Here is a 19578-nt window from a genome sequence, read left to right as displayed (position 1 = left end):
ATTTTGGTCACCTCACAACTTGGGTCCTTTCGACCCCTCCAAGTTCACCTCTCTCGGTATGGCCTTCTGGCCAACCACCCTTGTGGTGGCACTTTAACACATGCTATCTTAAACTCAATCTTAGACTCAAACACAATGCTCAATAAACTTGTAAGCTCTACTGTCTTGGCTCAGTTCTATAGGAAACATACTTCTTCCTAACTTTTACTTGAACTCAGCTTGACTTTACATGCAATCATGTATCCATGATGGTTCTATAACTCGTTTGCCATGACTCTAGCTTAATCTTATAAGGCATCTTAAAGCTTACACAAAGTTCCAGGATCCACCGATCCACTCGATCACATTATTCATTGATTGCTCGACTCTAGGGCTTACCAACCCACTCGATACTGAGGATCTAATGACCCACTTGATCTTCAAAGCCATCCCCTAGGCTGACATCTTGCTCAGACTCGTACAGTCCACTGATCATATGCACTCATATGCACTCAAATACCTATACCTTCAACTTATTCAACTCGATCGATCCTTTGACCAACACAACTCATAAGGCCTTATCAATTGGCCAATTCATGGTGCTCGTTCCATTGAGCTACACATTGTTATGACCCACTAACCACCACAATTCATGGCTTCAATCCTCTCCAACTCAAACTCTTTTGCCCATGTAGAATGCCTTTACGCTTGGACCTAAATACTTGGCCCGTACCCTTGCTAGGGCACTTGCACCATACAATAAGTGTATACGTTAGTAATTGATCTCAGTATGTATGATTCATGTCCCTCAGGACAAAACTCATTTGGCCCACATGGCCTAGCTCAAACATCATTTTAAGGTGTATACCCTTTTCGTATTTTAGTCTCACTCTAGTTTTCCTACCGTAAAAGCATCACATGCCCGCACGTACCAATACTTTTCACTAGGTGAGGCTAGACTCCCATGCCTTTTCACTTAGCATCCAAGAGCCTATTCGAAGGCCTTTCACCTAGGTTAATTTTTTTCGTAGCATGCATCGTTGGCTCATTCTGAGCCCTTATAGCCATAAAATTGCATTCGTATCTTAATAGCTCTCTTTGAGCTAGCACCACCTCAATTTCATGTTATCATGCTCGCACCTGAGGCCACATTAGTCCTACTGCTAAGTTAAACATGGCTCTGATACCAACTATCACAAGCCACGCACTCTTTAGATTGAAACTATATGTCCATGCTGCACCAAAACTACTTATAGGCGAGGTCAGCATTTTGTGAGTCCATTTCTTCATGGATAGATCATTACCTATCCTTCAAGCCATATATTCACGAGCTCTTCCTAGCTCAGACCCCGTAAGGTTGCACACATCATTCTTAAACTCAATAGAAAGGAACCCAACTCCTATCATACAAATCTCAAGGTGGCTTGGAGCACTCTTCTTTGCCCGTAGACACCAAGGTCCCAAACATCAACCCTTGAATTCTTATAAGGGCCAGCAGCCCCGGTTCTTATAAGATTATTGCATTTTGGCATGGTAAGAACCTAACACCATGCTCGTCCGCATCGTACGCAAGCTCTCATGCTAAGATCTCGAAGGCATAACACAGATGTTGGTCAACAGCAAGCCCGAAGTCACATTAGGCTCATCTCATCCCACGAAACTCATATCTCCAGGCCTCAACCCTTAGCCTCATTTTAGGCTGCTCGTCCTCATGATGGATACTCAACATCATACTCATCCTGCCTCGGGGACTTTGGTGTGCTACCCCAGTGTAGCACACTTCTATTGACTGGCTATAAAGGTCTAGTAGCTTGCATGCCTGCTAGCTCGCTCATTCCTCAAGCTCGATAGTGTGCCTCCTATACATACACCATCTCATGATCCTTTCTGCTCAATGAAGGAAAATAAAAAAGCATAGCAAATGCTAGTGTCTAACTCTACGACTTTATGCTTAGGTGCGATATAAGGCCCATCAACCCTAACCATCTCCAAGTTTACCATGATCTGAGGAGATAACATACCACACTCATGACCCGATGATAGCTGCCTACCTGGACACCATAGGTGTTTAGGAGTAACTCATTTTAGACTAGCCAGGCTCCCGCCTGCCCGTTAGCCAAAGGGGTGGTGAAGAGTTGACACCAAATGTTCCCCCTACAAAAAGCATAAAAACTTTTTCAGCCCTCCTACCAAGAACCGTAAGAATGTCTAAAATAAGAACACATTTATCCTCAATCATCTCAAAGCCTTTCTTCATCGAACTCAAGGCCTAGTGACTTTCCTCTTGGTCACCATAATTCTAGCATTTCACTCGTTACTCTACCAATCCAATCGATGATGCCCGTACACAACTTCAACCGACAGCAATCGACTAACTAAATGGCTTCAGGGCGCTCATCCACTGGCTCACACTTGCCTATGCATCTTGAGGCCTAGGGCCCACACTACCTACGCACAATATCAGCAACATGTTCTCATACTTAAAATGTCAGCACACAGCTCCAGAATCACCGTCCCGATAACAAGGCCTCATCCACTACTTTACTCAGGGTCAGTTATGACAGGATCGAGGCACACCAAAGCCTGACCATGACACTAAGCCTCTTTAAATGTGAGAATGGTGGCGGGAAGAAGACAGCTGTTGAGAATTGAGATGTCACTCAGACCAGACATTGTCCAAAAACCAGATCAACTTCTTATTTGATCATGTCATATTAGCCAAAAATATCTGATTTTAATTACTAGAAAACAGAAAAGGACACAGAAAATATGTTCATAGAGCAGTTACATGTTTCAGTTTTAACTTTAATCATTGCTTACAATAGCTAGCAGTTGTTCAAGAGAGTTTATTCAACCGTATGATTTTATTTCTAGCAATTTGAGTTTACCGTGATTGTTGTCTTAAATTCTCGGAAATGTGAAATTGTTCTGAAAAAGTTGTTTTTGAACTATTCTAGGGGAGTCTGATTTGCTCAGAATGTTCTAGTTAAAGTGTTTGTTGTTTCCTCTGTTATGTTGGTGGTCCTTTTTTTTTGGTCCCCATGGAAACATGTTTTCATTCTTCCTATTGATTTAGAATGGATTGGAATATGGAGTTTTGCAAATAGGATTCTTCCATTTCAGTTTGAGGTTTTTGTTTGCAAAGCATCTTAAATTGGTGGGTCATTTTGTTTTAACTTTGTATAATTATCTTTAAAGGGAATGGCAGGTGATGATTTGAACAATGTGAGAACTCCATTGTTGTCAAGTGAAGGAGACAAGCTCATCCAGAATAGGAAAATAGAAGACTGTAACTCAGTCAATGCTCTCAAGTGTGAATTCTTCTCCAAATTGCCTGATAAGGTTCAATCCGGGCTTGATCCTGAGATACCTTTTCATATTGACCTTTCTAAAATCACTGGTTTAACTGAAGGTACCCCGCTTGTCTTTCTACTCTTCCACATTCTATTCTGCTTCCCATTTGTGATACTTTTACTCTATGCAATTTTCTCTTCTATTTTTATTTAATACTTCTTAAGAATTGTTCATAATTATCCAGGATCAGTCCCAAAACGTTGTGCGTGAGCGGAGGGAAAGGTTTCCCATCGCCCATCCAAATGAATCACAAATAATTAACCTCATCCTCCATTATCTGTCATACACCAAAATAACAAAGACTACATTATGCTTGCTGCAAACCAAGTTCATAAGCTGTTTAACGTTTTTTTTATTTTTTTATTTTTTTGGAATTTTATAGATGGTTCATGCTAAAAAATCGAATGAAAGGTCGGGTTTAAATGGCCTCAGCAGTCAGCACTATTAATTTGGTTGCTGCCGATATATCATCAGATATATGGGTACTTTTGTTTTGGATATTGTTGCTAAAACTGTGTAATGGATAAGAATTATAACTGATGAAGTACACACATGTTAGTCTTACTGGTGATGGAGTAAAACACTTAAGCATGAATATATTGATCCTTATAGCAAATAATATTCCTTTTTCTATTAGGTGAAAAAGAATACTATGGAAAACAATTGGCTACTTTGAGATCTTTTGATCAAGTTGACTCCCTGGAATCACCCCATGTCATTGATGAAGCACAAGATCCCGATGAACAAGCCCAACATGAGAGAGCAATGAACATATCTAACTGGGTAAATGGTTTTTTGCTTGCTTTTAAGGTGATACACCTTTCCCTCTTCTTATAGAATTCTGGAAACTAAATGTGAAACCAGTGAGGTTTTCTGGATTTGGCGAAAGCAATTGAAGTGAATATATAACATGCACCCACAGATATATGCAACAGTCAAGAGTGGATCCCTAGCAATTGCTGCATCAACACTAGATTCTTTGCTAGATCTTTTGGCAGGTGGTATACTATGGTTTACACATCTGTCAATGAAAAGCATAAACATCTATAAATATCCTATTGGAAAACTAAGGGTTCAGCCAGTAGGCATTATCATCTTTGCTGCTGTCATGGCCACTCTTGGTACGTTCTTGTGCCTATCCTTCACCATATGTACCTTAAAAAGAATGCCCTAACAATAACAGCATAGCCTCCTTCCAACAATCATGTACAGGCTTCCAGGTGCTGGTTGAAGCTGTAGAACAATTGATCAAAGAAAAACCGTCAGAAAACATGACTTCAGAGCAACTGGTCTGGCTATATGCAATCATGCTGACAGCTACTGCAATCAAACTTATCCTATGGTTTTACTGTAGAAGCTCAGGGAGCAAAATTGTCCGTGCCTATGCAAAGGTTAATGCCAACGATTTAAATGATCTTTTTATACCATTTCTGATAGGTACTGACTGTTTACTCCTTTGTTAATGACGATTGCCAGGATCATTATTTTAATGTGGTAACAAATCTAGTTGGTTTGATTGCTGCTGTTCTTGGTGATAAATTTTACTGGTGGATTGACCCTGCTGGTGCCACCATCCTTGCACTCTATACGATTTCAAATTGGTCTCGAACTGTTCTGGAAAATGCAGGTAGAAAAAGAATAAAATCTAGTATGTATCAGCATCTAATTTCTTGGAATCCATACATGAGAAATTAACCTGTTCCTTGCCATTTTCAGTTCTTTGTGTTGATTTATGCTACCATTTATTTTCTGGACTTCTGTTCATGCAGTTTCCTTGGTAGGACAATCTCCCCCTCCTGAAGTCCTGCAGAAACTTACATACCTCGTCTTAAGGCATCATCCTCAAATCAAAAGAGTTGATACTGTTCGAGCCTATACTTTTGGTGTCTTATTCTTTGTTGAGGTTGGTTTATTTGAATGTTTATACTCATCAAAAAGATCATTTTGTTTACATATCTGATTCAATCTCCTCTATTAGGGGCAAAAGCTACTACCAGCTTAGTAAATTTGATCTGTTTGTTCTCCCTTTACAAAAACAGGTTGACATTGAGCTGCCTGAAGACTTGCCATTGAAAGAGGCCTATGCTATTGGAGAATCATTGCAGATAAAGATTGAACAACTCCCTGAAGTCGAACGAGCCTTCGTTCATCTTGATTTCGAATGTGAACACAAGCCAGAGCACTCTGTTCTCATCGGACTCCCCTGCACTCAGCCTTGACCCTCATTTTCTCAGACAAATAACATGCTATCATCTTCCTTTGTAACATCAATTAACTTGGTGAAAGTCACCAACTCCAACTGTTTAGTCCAATGTTCTAAGATGCATAAATTAGGAACTGTATGGTTCTAGCCAAAAGAATCTGAGTTGGTGTAAAAAATGTTTTAGCTTTTAAAATGAATGTGATTCTGACATTTTCTTAGGCTTGGTAATTGTATCCGCCATCTAGAACTTGTTGCAAGTTACCAAATTTTGTTTAAGCAATATCCATGCACTTTGACTTGTATTTTTCTTTTCTTGATTGTATGAATTTAACATAAAAGATTACATGTGAATAACAAATTTAAATAAACCTTTACTTACCCATTAGTTTGAGTGATCATATTAATGGCAAAACGTAAGTATTAATACGATGAAAAGATTTCCATCACGCATATAAATTAATTATATGTTTTTTAAAATCCTTTTAAAATCTTAAAATAATCTCATCTTATAATTGATTTGAAAAAAAAAAAAAAACTACCTTGTTCAAGCAAAATCGTTACAAAATTGATTTATTTTGTTATCATTTGTAGGGAATAAAAGGTCAACTAATCAAAGAAAAATTTTTTTTAAAAAAATCACAAATTTTCTTTTCTCTTTTTTTCCACCTCTTTTGGTGAGAATGTAAAAAAATAAGTTGGATCAAATGAGAGAGGGTCAATATCATCACTGGACCCAATTAGCCAAGCCCAAAAGTTAGTGGGGTTGCCTATCAGCGGCGAATCCACTCCTTATTTTCTCATCTGCATACCACTTCCACTGCCCAGACACTGCTGCGCTCAAGAGAGTAGCCTGCTGGGGTTAGTTACCTTGTGTTTCTCCATTTTATCCTTCTTCTTTTCCTTTATATTTTTCCAATTTTATCTGCTCCTTTTCTTCTTTTGTTTTTCCTTCTATTCCTTTCTTCAAATTCTATAAATTATTATCATGAGCAAAATTACAAAATTTTGTAACTGTAAACTTGAATATAATTGTTATTACCCAATTGGGTTCTCTGCAAATAAAATTTAATACACAGCTGAGACACTTGTATGAATTTTCTCCTTTTGGTATAAGTTATGGGTAGCATGTTCCTATTTTTTGTTGTTATTTTTGTTTTCTTTGTTTGGGAATTAGATTATATCAAATATTCAGAAGAAAGTTAGGGCTACCCCTTGCCTTACCTTTTAGAAATCTTATTCTGTATATTAGAGATGGCTTGGGCTTGGGTTTTTGCTGTATTTATAGGTTTCCAGTTGCCATTGCCAATGGAGTTTGTTCTTTTCCATTCTTTTGTTAATTTTAGCACTTAAAAGCATAAAACATTGACATTGCACTGTTTTTTTATGGCAGGAGGGTAGTGTGAAAGGGAATGTTTGATCTTATGAAGATATACTGAAGATATCTAATAGAATGAACAGTCAAACTCTTAGAGTTTAAGGGTATTAAGCTTTTTCTTCGTTGATCTTTTTCAAGTTTGTGAAGCTGCTATGCATTTGCTAACTATTTAGCTTCAATGAGATCACTCCTAGTACCTTCCTCTTTAATCATTCCCTCGCTTTCTCAAGGATCCCTTCCTAGGTTTCAATCACAGCCTCAACATATTGGCACTGCCAGTTCCCATTGTGGTAGATACCGTGCCACTCCTTTTTGCCTTCCATTTCAATCCAGTTTTTCATTTAAGGCAGTTTGCAGTCATTGGTCATTAGCTGGTGCTGCAAATGCTTCGAATGAGGGGGCAGTGCCAGTTATCAATATTGAAGATTTTTGCGAAAAAGATTGGTCATTTCTAGATTCAGATGAGTTAAATTCTGAACAAGTTAAGCAAAATGTTGACCGAATTGCATCCGCGGGAAATATTGATGAGACTTCTAGAGTTCTAGTCTCAATTGGTTCTGAAGGTTTTGTGGATCATTTAGTTGAATCATCACTCTGCCAATTGTTGCTTGTAGTCCACGACTCTATTTTTGTCTTAGCTGGAATTAAAGAGAAATATGACGAGGTTAAGTGTTGGCAAGGAGAATTGATATATGTGCCAGAAAAATGGTCACCATTGGATGTTATATTTCTCTATTTTCTGCCTGCCTTGCCTTTCAAACTTGACCAGATATTTGTGGCGCTGGCAAAACGTTGTTCACCAGGTAATCCTATTGGATATATGGTAAAATTTAAGAGGATGTTTCTGTTCATTTCACTTCAAATTTGATTTCTGGCAAGGAATACTTGTTGAATTTAAGTTTTACTTTGTACCACAGATTCTTTGTTGCTATAACTATTTTTGTTGAATAGTATATTTTCACCATTAGAATAGCTTAGCATATTCTCAACCTGAAAAAGGTGAGGGAACGCAAGAAAAAAAATGGCTTATTCTACCCAGAGCTTAATTCAGTTGGTTCATGTAGCCACCTTAAGAGGTGACTTTCAACAGATTTAGGGTTCGAATCCCAGCTACTGCAACTTTTTCCCTTATCCTCATGCTGCTGCGGCCTCCTATGCACTAAAAAATCTTATAAGATTTTGCATCCATTAGAATGAGGAGGTGTAAGCCATGTTTCGTCTGTTGCCTCCTTTGTAATATGAGATTCTGATTGTTACTTGTACAGGTGCAAGACTGGTAATTAGCTATCCCCAAGGGAGGGAAGTGCTAGAGCAGCAAAGAAAACAGTTCCCTGACGTTATAATTGCAAACCTGCCTGAGAAAACGACATTACAGAAAGTTGCAGCTGACCATTCCTTTGAGATGACTGAATTTGTAGACGAGCCTGGATTTTATCTAGCTGTTTTGAAGTTTACGAAGGCAAACATTTAAATGTTTGGATTTGTACTTAACTGTTGCTTGAATTGTTGACTGAAAGTTTTTAGGAGTATCCAAGTTGTGTTCAGGAATTGAGGATCCCAGTGACAAAATTTAAGTCCCAAAGCTACCTTTTTTTTTTTTTTCCTTTGGCCATATAAGTTTCCATTTTATGACTAGTATTTTGTGTTTTCCATTCCCCTTTCACGTTTTTTGCTCAGCATATGAATCTTTGGTGAAGACAAATTGAGATAGTGCACTGCACGTCATTCTGAATCTGTTTCAATTTCAATGTCTGAAAGGTCCCCGATTTACCCTCTGGTCCAATCGTGAATGAACCTGTTTCTTGACTTCTAGAATTTGATATTACATAACTACTTGAAGACATAAACAAATAAACAAAACAAAAATAAAAAAAGGAAAATGCAAAACCCATCCATTTTTGCAAGCCTCTATCAAGGGCAGTATCCCATGCTCCTCAACCTTGGTGAACATCATCCCATATTTTCCTAGTAATCTTTTGGAGAAAATACAGACGAGCGTGTTAGGCAGCAGCCTAATCAACGTTCAAAGTACAACTAAACTTTGCCGGCTTATTCAAAGTTGTAAATTAGTTTAATAATGAAAAACAAACTATTAAACCTGAAGCTTAATTTAGTTGTTGCTTAAAAAGTGGTATATAACAGGTTACGACCTCCTATGTACCAAAAAAAAAAATCACTTTAAACTCAAGATTTAGTTTAATTAGTTCATGTAACCATCTTTAAGCTAGCAAAGAATTTTGGAAAAGATTTAATTACAAATCATATACAAAGAATTTTCACATGTTCTGCCAATAATAAACAGCAAATCAAATTCAAAGCTACGTGCAAGTTGAGATATGTAAAAGAGCTTCGGATATGGCATGTAAGTTCAACTGCTCGCTCCTCAAGAAATCAGTATAAACAAAAGGATTTAAGGATGCAAATATTCATCTGAAGTAAACCTTGTTTAAGATAGAGCAGAGTCTGAAGCATTCAAGAACTGAAATTGAAATGACAACAAATCCAATTAAATTCCAAGAAAACAAAATCTCATTCCATCAAAGCTTTATTAGTAAAAAAACTGACTTCATACAGAAAGCCCTCAAACATTATATGGCACTCTTCCAACTTTTTCTCTCTACATAAAACAATGAGACAAATCGGGTAACAAACTACTAAAGAATCTATAAGCTAAAATTGAATTTTCTTTCGCAGGAAGATTATTGTATACCGACTTACAAAGTACTCTCAAACTTCCACATTCAGGGCAAGAAGGTAGGGACTGAATTGCCAAACCAGTCACCTATACCTAACTACTATATTAGAAGAACGAAAACCTTATGCCAGTACTCGCTGCAAACAAATTGTACTCTTCAACAATAGTCTCTTTTTTATTGCAAGCATGACCATTTTCAACATGATCTGCTGAAAATTGAGAAGAAAGTTCTCCCACAATCTCATCTTTCAAGGGGACAGGATTAGATTGGCAACCTGTTGAAAGAGCCACAGGCCCACCAAAATGGAACAAGGAAAAGCTAGTGCCATCTGTGTGCAACTTGGCAGAGACATCATTTTGCCTACCTTCTCCATTTGCTGCTTGTTCTGTTGCATGCAGCCTGCCAGGAACAACGCTCTCTGTATTAACTTCAGTGAAAGCTTCTCTTGTTGCACCGGGCATGGGAATCTGAATTCGTTCCTCTGCATACAAGCTATTGGCCTTTGAAACTGGGTGATAAGCAGGAACAGGATCAGGATACAGAGGAGTAGCTAAATGCTGCAGAGTGCCATAGGGCAAGCATAACCGTGAGTTCCCATTTAAACCATAGCCAAGAGGGCCAGTATAAAGATAGGGGTTTGCAGGAGGGAAAGGCATTAATCCATTAGCTGGAGTTGCTGGCCAAGAAATAGGATTCTGAAGGTAGTAACCCACGGTTGAAGGAGCCGGATACACAGGAAATTGTATATGTTGGTTATGCACTGATGTAAACATACCTTGATGTTGAGAACCCATAACAGCAGTTGGTTTTCCATCATCAGTATTTTCAGCAATTTTTGTCGGTGGATTTCCTGGAACTTTGTTCCCTCTAACATCTGGTGAATGTCCAAACAATGCCTGGCTTTCCAAAGAAACCCCTCCATTAGCATCCTGTTTTTCATCCATTCCTTTCATCTGACACTCGGAAAAGCCATTTTGAATGCAAACTGAAGTATCTCTCCCATCTGATTGCTGACTGGCATCTTCAGAATCTGATGTTGAAGAAGATTCCAAGTTTCCAAGATTTGAAGAGGAGGTATTACTATCTCCTTCACTAAGGCATGAAGAGCTGTTATCAGAATTAGAAGTGCTACTCATCATAGAATGAGAAATTCCGTTCAAGGTAGGGTTTCTATTAGGACAAATTCCTGCTACATCATATGCAGCATTCAGCGAAGAGCATTGATCCTGTGTTTCCACCTGACAGTCCTCATCTGTTGCAAGGCTGGAATTTCTTGATTTGTTAACATTATTATGCTCATGATCAATTTCACCCAAATTTACACTGGCTTCACTTGAGCATGTCTCACCACACTTAACAAAGTTATTATCAGGTCCAGCTCCCTCATTGTAAGATGACCTCAAAGTAATACCTGTATCAGAGTTGCTCCGGAGGTACTTTTTCTGGGCTTCTGTGGGCTCCCAAACTTTCTTGGAGTGAAGTGAATCTCGAGCAGAAGGATTGTTTCCAGCAATAGTTTTATTTTGCAGTTTTCCTGAGTCTTCCCGCGTGTAATCTTGTTGTATATACTTGTTACCACGATAGACTTGCTTGGACATATCCAAGACAAATTCTGACTTGCTCACTGATTTGGGCTCTCGACCTACTCTAGTTGCAGAAACATGTGGCTCAATCTTCGCTCTGTATTCATTGTGTTGGCCGCAGCTGCAAGAGTAGAACTCATATCTGTCACTTCGGCTGTTGGGACACTGAAACTTCTCAGTGTGCTTAACACCACAATTCCGACCATTGGACTTTGCATTGCTTATCTTTGATTGCCTATTTAATCCATTGATGCTCCTCGAAGGAGCCTCAAAGATTTCACTTTGATATCTTGGCTCAGATCTATTAACAGGAGCACTTTCTGAAACAACAGCAAATTGGCGGTAATCAGACCATTTCAAGGATGGATCAAATTGACCATCCTTGCGAAATTTCATTCTCCAACTAGAAAATTTCGATTGTTCCATTGTAAAAGAGCCATTCCCATCTTTTAATTTTGCACCTTCTCCATCAGGACTATCAAAAGAGTGATTTTGCAAACTTAAAGTGGAATGCCCGTCTAAAAACTCTTTTCCTTGAACATCTGGAGAACCAGGTCTAGACACAATAATATCACATATGCCACTCACAGAGTCTCTGCAATTAATAGCAATAGTTTCTTCAACCTCAATAGTTGGTGAAGATTCTTCCTTTGAGACATCAGGAGCAACAGGAGAAATAGTTGACTTGGCACATTTTTTTTCTTTCTCTCTTTCTTTTCCTTTCAGTCTCTCCTTTCTCCTGAGCTTTTTCTCTCGTTCTTTTGTTCTTTTCTTCTCCTTGCGTTCTTCTTCATCACGTTTTTCCTTCTCTTCTTCTTCAAGAAGCTTCATCTGTAGAAATTATGTAGTGTCAAACATAGAGAATAGCCTCCTATATTTACTGATAAGCAGAAAGGAAAACATATCCTGAAGTATCACCAATTATTTAGACCTGCTTTTCAAATGTAATAATTTCTTTGCATGCAACATGAACACGTTCTTCCAGCAGCTTTAGTGCAAGACAAACAAAGATACTGTTTGCATTCTGGCGTGCTGTTCCTTCCCTAAAAGCCTTTTCAACCTGAATATCAAAATGGATAAATTGTTTTGACGTTTGTAACAAGAATTTTAGCAAATAATGAGAACACAAACAACTGAAACAGATTGAGTTGTATGTTTGCTGTGCCACAACTCCACAAACACATTACACAACCCACAAGAACCACTAAACGAAGTCCAAGTCTTTCTTACCAAGTTTTAGAGGAATTCAAAACAAAATCATTGTAAGTCTTGTGGTTCAGTTACTTAAAATCTCTTAAAACCCTGTTAATCACGTATATAAGCAAACCATTTCTTTGAATTTTTGCTAGATATAATGCCAATCACCTATATCAGAACAAAGAGACAAAAATATTTAGCCTCAAATTTGAACTCATTAGCCTTGATTTCAGATGACCTCACTTAAATTATAGGTTCCATATCCTTTCTCACAGCATTTCACTCTGAAACTTGGAACAACTCATTTTCCCCCAACAGGCAACAACTGGTGTTCTTCTCCATGATCATAACCTCTAGTGTACTTTCACTCCTTTAGACTGAGTACTATTGCCTATTATTTCTTAGAAATAGGAATCTTTTTAGACTACTCGCAAAAACATCTTCATATTAGCCAGTACAAAATGTGCTACTGCCTCTACATTATCATGAATTTGAGCAAAGGTGAATGAGGTAGAGCACCTGCATTGGATTTGTTTGGCAATTTCAAAACAACTAACTAGATGGCAGATTAGCATTTGTCTACGAACAAACTTAAAGGAGAAAGTTAACAAGGTTGGCCTCATACTTGTCTCAAGATATCATTGCTTATAAAACAAACTAATTGCATTTCAAACCTCCAGCTAAGTATCTATAGTATTATGAACATCCTATGGTAATCTTTCTCAAAGTCATTATAATCTTCTCAACTTTATGTATCACTCAAATAGGTGTTTCCGGTCAAGTATGAAGTGTAAGCTATATTCGTCTCAAAGTTTAACCAAAGATAAATTTTCATTTATCTTTAGTCCTGCTTCTCTGAAGCACAAAATTCAACAACAAAAGCCATTTAGACAGAGATTCAGTCAAAAACAATGGAATGAAATTCCAATTAATAACTTGCCAGCCACTAATTAACACATCAAGTCATTAAATACACCTGCTTTTGTTACCTTCCCACTGATCACATTCTTCTACACACAGGTTTTAATTATCAAATGGAAATGATAGAATCCCACAGTCTTTTTTATGTAAATAATTTAAAAGAATGGCAGTCATATTGCAAGACTTTAAAGCACGAAAAAGGTGAAAAGGTTTGAACATGCCTGTTCCTTAAATATAACAGTAGCTGCATCAAGGAGAAACTCTCGAGCAAGTTCAGGACTCTTCGCATGTTTTTGGGGACGTGAGCATTCTCCATCAAGCTCATTTCCATCCTTGTCCATGGAATCATCATCCTGAAAAGATGAACTAAAAGTTCAACATCACCATTATCCGAACAATTTTTTTATAAGCCCCACAAAGCTTGAAGTACCTCTTCTTCCTCGGCCTCTTCAGCATGCTCAAACAACCTTCTAATACTTTCACCCCTTGTGATTGTAACATAACCATCTCCAACTACAAGCCTGCGATGCACACATTGTTGGCCCTTTGTCGCATGGGCTTTCACAGAAAGTTCAGAGCAGCGGCCATCCAATTTCCAGGCCTTCAGGGTGATATAACACGAATTCAATCCATCAAGATCCAAGCCATTGACTTGAACACTTCCTTTCACGCCAACATTTTCAAATTCCATAATATCTGACTTTCCTTCCCCAGTTCCAACTGCCCATTCAAAGTGGCTGTAAGTTCCAAAAGTGTCAGCAAATTTTTGGTGCCAATCAGCCCGGACTGTGTCATCAGATACCTGGGAGAGTAGTAAAGAAAAATAGTGCGTAAGTCACATTTGAAAATTCTCACACCAAGCTCAAAAAATTATGACTAACATAGTCAAAATTGTAATTTCAGCCATACATTCTTTATCAACAATTAGATCGAAAGATAAAAATATGATAGAAAGAAATCAGTGCACTCAAAGGTTGAAGATATTGACAAAGCACCTCATATACAAAGACTGTATCTGCAACACAAAACCACCTAGTGCATCGAGGTTCTCTACGCATGCGTTTTAGTTCCTTCAGCTCCTTGAACTCACGGATAACGTTCCTTCTGCAATCTCTGCAAAATCGCTTGCTGTCAAACCTGAGAAAATAATGCATATGTGAGATGCAAAATCTACACAAAACAATAGAGAGCAGAAGTCTACAGGCAAGTTGCTGATAACTGAGTACAGTTTGTGCCTAAGACCAATACTTCTGTATGAACTATTGGAAGTGCAAAAACGAAGAGACTTTTGTTATGTAAAAATAACATCAATTTTAGCACAAAGCTTTCTGCCAGTTAAAAGAACAAATAAGACCATGCCACCAATTTTTCTTGGTAATCACCCAGAGCTAACCAACTGTTATATTCTGAGAGAGTAAAATGCAGGCAACGGAGACCTGGCAATCTCAAACACGACAAGATGGCACGACACCAAAACAATATGAATAAGAGACGTGAAGGTGACACAGTTTAAAATTTTAGCAAAAGCCATATATTGGTTTAACAAAACCAAAAAAATGTCCTTTATGTTTTCATGTCGACACGAATTGTGACACGTAATTTACGTGTAAAACACAACACGAATACACATGTAAAACACGACACGAATACACAAATTGTCAATATTTTATAAGACACGAATATACGAATTGCCAAGTATGCCAACCTTGGATGCATGATAATTTTGCCATCCCTTCTACTTATCACCAAGTTAAAAGTACATCAAAGGCAATGAGCAGAAGAGGTGAAAGCAGATGCAAATCCTTTCCAGCCATTCCACAGTCCATTAAATGTCTCATTTTCATTGCTCAAAAGAAATCGTCTTGTGTTCATTTTTTCTTACTAAAGGAGACCACAAATTTTACTTTCTCAATATCCCTCTAAGAATATCCAACCCATCCCACCATTTTTTAAAGCTTCAATTCGTATGCATTTCTCAACAAAGACACCTTTTCAACTTCTTCATCTTGTTTATGACAAATTTCCTAATAAGTGCTTATTTCATATTTTTATCTAATGCTTAACTTTCAAGCCTACAAACACCATCAATGACAGTCATTGGTCAGAAAATTCTCAACTTCACCTAGTTTCTCTTGTGAAATAATCTCTTCGTCAGAAACATTTAAATCAATTACAAAAATGATTACTGACTGAATTGAAAAAGTAACAAGGATGATAAGCATGACAGCAATCCTATAGAGAAAGCAACCCATAAAAGAAAGTCCACAAGTTTGAGTAACAAAAACAATAAATCTAGAGGTCTTTTATCTTTGGAACAAAACTGTTGCTAAAACAGTATGCATCTTTCACTAGCCATCATTGAAGGGACCTCAGATTCCAACTCACCCTTCCAGTCCATCTTCTGTAAGAATCACTTAGAACCACAAACACTGAAACCAAGCACACATATTTTTGGGATACCTTCCTTAAAATTACAATTTCCCTGTCTCCTCGCAATCTCTTGATAGCAGGGTGCTGTTGGAATTTATTGTAACAAGGAAAAGAGTAATATCAATTTCTTCGATTTTTTTCTCTCGATTTTCCTTTGATCACAAAACTGGACAGCCTAAAGCAGACTATTCAGAAAAAGGAACAAAAAAAAACCTTTAAGAGAGGATAGAGACAGATATTACTCATTAACCATTTATAAGTCCAGGTTCTAAGATCATATTGTTTACATTCTCTAAAAGAATCTTAACTTTTCTTTTGATCTCCTTCAATCTAGAAAAATTTTGGCCAACATCAGTTGTCCCATTGTCCACTAAGTTTCTTGATAAAAGACCATTTACAAAGGTCATATTTTAGGATTACTTGTCCTCAAAGGAGGCAGCACTTAGGTTTTGCAGGTTCTTAGTGATATATGCTTTCAAAACTGCTAGAAATGGATGATTCTTAAAGGTTGGGTTTTCTGGTCCTTAATGGTTTCATATCATGCTTGAAAGCTAGAAAGAAAGCATAAATTTCAACTGCTACATGTCAATACATGCTTCAAGGACTGCCAGACACTATATCTTCCAATTGCTAAACTCCAGAGATTGCAGCTGGATTCTTAAAGATGACCACAATATGTTCATGATAAGGCTCTTGAAGTACACCACTTATGAAAGAACAAACTCATTGAAAGATGAATAATAATACACTGCTTTGGTAAAGGTGGCTAAGTCAAACGGCAAAAAGAAAAAAAAAAAAAACTCAGTACCTTGTATGTTATCATTTTCAATTCTCTCGAATAGGGCATTAAATAATGTCAAACAATCCTGTGAACCTCAGGAAGTATCTTTTTCCGGTCTGCAGCATGGAGTTTCATTTCCTCACTTCATGGCCCATCACAAGTTTTATTTCAGTAATTTTCCAATTAAAAGACTTACACTCTCGTAGCTAGGAAACCAGATGCTCCAAATCTAAGGCCTCATTTAGCATTACTGTTGAAAGTAGCTTTTGCATTCAAAAACTACTTTTGACCCAAACACGATGCTAAACAACAAAAAAAATTGGCTTTCCAGTCTAAAAGCCTGGTTTTCCAACCCAAACAAAAAAGCTCCTCAAGAGGTGCTTTTGCAGTGCAAAAGTGCATTTGGGATAGAAAATTACTTTATTATCCCTATATTTTATACATATACTTTCAGACATTTCAATTACTCAGCATTTTTTCACGGCAATACCAAACACTCAAAATTTTTAACCACACTTTTCTTACCATACCTTTTAAACGCACTTTTTCCAACCAAAACTTTTTTCAACCGCAACAACAATCTTAAACTAGCACTAAATTTACATAGGGCTAGTCAGTTGTCAACTAGGAGAAGGAAACAAAATATCTAAAGCTTTCAAAGGCACACAAATGATATTTTCATGTCTTTTAATACCATAAAATAAAACTTTTGTCTTCTACATAGTCCCGACACTCCCACCATTAGCCTTATATTACTAGCTCCAATGAGAACTGCTTGATCAATGACCATCAGAATTCACAGTGTTCACTGGCTGAACAATATAACAAATGAAACACATTCAACCATAAAGAAGGAGCTAGAAACACACCTGTACATGAGTCTCTCAATAAAATCCTCCTCCTTCATTCTTAAAAGAGATTGCCGAGTTTCTTCTCCAAGATCTGACCAGAAATCTACTAAGGTGTCGCAAGAGAGCCTGGCAGTGTGTAGTGCGCACGTTTCCCTTATTCCATGTCCTCTTCCATAACTAGCAATTCCTTGGCTTATCCAACCCCGACCTCCCCCACCACAAGCATCAGGATAAAGCAATTCACGGTCCCGCTCCCTTGCACGTGCACTGTCAAACACCTGATTCAATTGAAACATCAACAACTAGATGAAAGGGGAAAACATAACCAGAGAAAACAATTTGATCAGCACGAACATTTTGGAGACCCTTGAGCAACTTTGAGCACAAAAAGCAATCAAGAAGCGTCAGTGAACCATCACGAGTTGTGGTCAAACCTCCCCAAGGATGGAGAGATGGATCTTGAATTTCATCTTGTGACCCATTTGTCATACTCAATCCACCATCAATTTGGTTTTTTGAGATTCCTGACCTATTGTAATGAAGGTTACCAGCTACTCCCTCCTGCTGCAAGGATTTTCCATACAAGACAATCTGCAAAAAACCTTCAAGCAGTAGCCCATTACATCTGGAGCAGTACATGTTCTTGCGAGCTTGCTCAAAGAGGGTTTGTTTATCGATTCTAAGGAGCTCCTGCCGAGCTTGCAATGAAAGCTCACTCCAGAACTGAAATACAAAAACACAGCTCTTGGTTATTAACTAATCAGAAAATAAAATCAATAAACCATGTATTTATAAAACATATCCATTATTAAATTGCACAATCAACATATCCCTCTTTTTTGGTACATATGGAAGGTGGAGAGCCGAGTGTGAAGATCCATTAGCTCTTAGGCTACACAACAGGGGGTAACTCTCACCTATCACATTCACCCTGCCTCCTCCTGTAGGACTCGAACCTACAATCTCAAATTTGGAGTTTCACATTGTAACCATTTGGGTGCCCCCTTGGAAGCATTATCTTTATTTGCTAATTGCAAACAAGTACCATTCCTTGAATTTCAAATTCCTCAATTAGCTACCAATACTTTCGATATCCAAAAAATATAAAGACCATAGACAACGGCTAAAAGCCACATTGAGCTCAATAAAGAGTAAAAAATTCTTAAAGAACCGACAGTGACGAAGTTAATTATCACACTTCTAGTTGTTATTTCTTCCATTACTCAATTCAAAACCAGGAATAGCACTAAAAGATCAGTGCCTTGGCTCTAAACAAAATTAGGCAGCTAATTTCTAGCAACAAATCTAATACTAGAATCAAAATTGGCACATAATCAAAATTACAAATTCTCTAAACTGGATCTGAAAAGCATAAAAATAAAAACAAAAATCCAATAAATTAAGATCCAATCCAAACTTAAACTACCAATTAAAATAAACAAAAAACCGAATCCAAAACACTGATCCAATCCAATTCATAAAAACAATAATATCACCAAAAAATTCAACAAAAATAAAAGGAAAAAAGATAAAGTGGAGAAAATGAAAATCGAATACCTTCTGAAGTTGATTGTAGCTAACATCATCGTTATGCTTAGACCAAAACCCAAATGAGGCATTACGATATTGCTCATTTCTTTGCGCTAATCCTGGCATCCTTTGATTTCTCAAACTCTCTTTGATTTAAAATTATTTACCAATCTCTCCATTCCCGCCCTTCAATTTCGTTTTGTATTACCGATCCAAAAACACAACCTATTCAATTTTTTATTGAATCGAATTTGACAAAAAAAAAATGAAAAAGTTCATGCAATATTATTCAGTGATCGTGAAAATGATGATTGGGTGGTTTTCTTTTCCCAGGGATCCTAATCGGATTGAATTTGAGAAAGAGATCGAAGAGAGATAGGATATTTGAAAGGCTGGGTTTTGAGGGTTTGATGACAACAGATTTGGAGCGGCTGTTTTTTTTTTTTTATTTATACATATTTATAAGAAAAAATCAGTGAAGAAGGATTTTGATTGAGGATGCTTTGTTTGGACATGGGGAAAAGAGTAGGAGAAGAGGAAGGACGGTTAAAATGGAAACTTACTGTTACATTACAATTTTTAACTATAATAATAATAATTTTTATTATTATCTGTGAGATTTTTTTTTAAATGTTGGTGATTTAATATCAAAGTTAAAATTTAAAAAAAATAAAAATA

The 19578-nt window shown here is 37.4% G+C and overlaps 3 protein-coding genes across 4 annotated transcripts; 2 read left to right on the top strand and 1 right to left on the bottom strand.

Moving 5' to 3' along the window:
- The first annotated feature begins 2615 nt into the window (after nucleotides 1-2615).
- LOC111297779 (metal tolerance protein 4-like) lies at nucleotides 2616-5885 on the top strand. Its single transcript, XM_089741694.1, has 8 exons — nucleotides 2616-2835; nucleotides 3178-3391; nucleotides 3971-4143; nucleotides 4256-4454; nucleotides 4546-4724; nucleotides 4810-4960; nucleotides 5103-5236; nucleotides 5373-5885. Exons 2-8 carry the CDS (start codon nucleotides 3181-3183, stop codon nucleotides 5550-5552), a joined length of 1227 nt encoding a protein of 408 aa, XP_089597820.1. The 5' UTR covers nucleotides 2616-2835; nucleotides 3178-3180; the 3' UTR covers nucleotides 5553-5885.
- Nucleotides 5886-6277: 392 nt separating this feature from the next.
- Nucleotides 6278-8546, top strand: LOC111296736 (DNA-directed RNA polymerase subunit beta). Its single transcript, XM_022891177.2, has 3 exons — nucleotides 6278-6394; nucleotides 6927-7714; nucleotides 8177-8546. The coding sequence occupies exons 2-3, from the start codon at nucleotides 7090-7092 to the stop codon at nucleotides 8380-8382; spliced, it is 831 nt and encodes a 276-aa protein (XP_022746912.2). The 5' UTR covers nucleotides 6278-6394; nucleotides 6927-7089; the 3' UTR covers nucleotides 8383-8546.
- Nucleotides 8547-9417: 871 nt separating this feature from the next.
- LOC111296731 (uncharacterized) lies at nucleotides 9418-19333 on the bottom strand. Of its 2 annotated transcripts, none has more exons than XM_022891169.2 (8): nucleotides 18928-19333; nucleotides 17725-18093; nucleotides 17389-17648; nucleotides 14304-14445; nucleotides 13739-14110; nucleotides 13530-13661; nucleotides 12122-12250; nucleotides 9418-12021 (listed from the first exon to the last, which is right to left on the bottom strand). In XM_022891169.2, the coding sequence occupies exons 1-8, from the start codon at nucleotides 19024-19026 to the stop codon at nucleotides 9712-9714; spliced, it is 3813 nt and encodes a 1270-aa protein (XP_022746904.2). In that variant the 5' UTR covers nucleotides 19027-19333; the 3' UTR covers nucleotides 9418-9711. The 2 variants fall into 2 exon arrangements, with proteins under 2 accessions (XP_022746904.2, XP_022746905.2); XM_022891170.2 differs by having other exon boundaries at nucleotides 14304-14421.
- Nucleotides 19334-19578: the final 245 nt, after the last annotated feature.

This window comes from Durio zibethinus, chromosome 12 (assembly GCF_047325235.1).
Source record: "Durio zibethinus cultivar Kanyao isolate XHJ-2024 chromosome 12, ASM4732523v1, whole genome shotgun sequence".
NCBI classification, from domain to species: Eukaryota; Viridiplantae; Streptophyta; class Magnoliopsida; order Malvales; family Malvaceae; genus Durio; species Durio zibethinus.
The sequence above is the reverse complement of the archived record's forward strand: the minus strand, read 5'-3'. Positions and strand labels throughout refer to the sequence as shown.

Bases quoted from the DNA above. Each gene is read 5' to 3' on its own strand.
- LOC111297779 (XM_089741694.1), top strand. From the start codon at position 3,181: ATGGCAGGTGATGATTTGAACAATGTGAGAACTCCATTGTTGTCAAGT. The intron at 3,392-3,970 runs GTACCCCGCTTG...TTTTTCTATTAG, and splicing joins AATCACTGGTTTAACTGAAG to GTGAAAAAGAATACTATGGA. The intron at 4,961-5,102 runs GTAGAAAAAGAA...CTGTTCATGCAG, and splicing joins AACTGTTCTGGAAAATGCAG to TTTCCTTGGTAGGACAATCT.
- LOC111296736 (XM_022891177.2), top strand. From the start codon at position 7,090: ATGAGATCACTCCTAGTACCTTCCTCTTTAATCATTCCCTCGCTTTCT. The intron at 7,715-8,176 runs GTAATCCTATTG...TTACTTGTACAG, and splicing joins GGCAAAACGTTGTTCACCAG to GTGCAAGACTGGTAATTAGC.
- LOC111296731 (XM_022891169.2), bottom strand. From the start codon at position 19,026: ATGCCAGGATTAGCGCAAAGAAATGAGCAATATCGTAATGCCTCATTT. The intron at 17,649-17,724 runs GTTCGTGCTGAT...CAATTGAATCAG, and splicing joins TGCTCAAGGGTCTCCAAAAT to GTGTTTGACAGTGCACGTGC. The intron at 13,662-13,738 runs GTACTTCAAGCT...TCATCTTTTCAG, and splicing joins AAGAGGCCGAGGAAGAAGAG to GATGATGATTCCATGGACAA.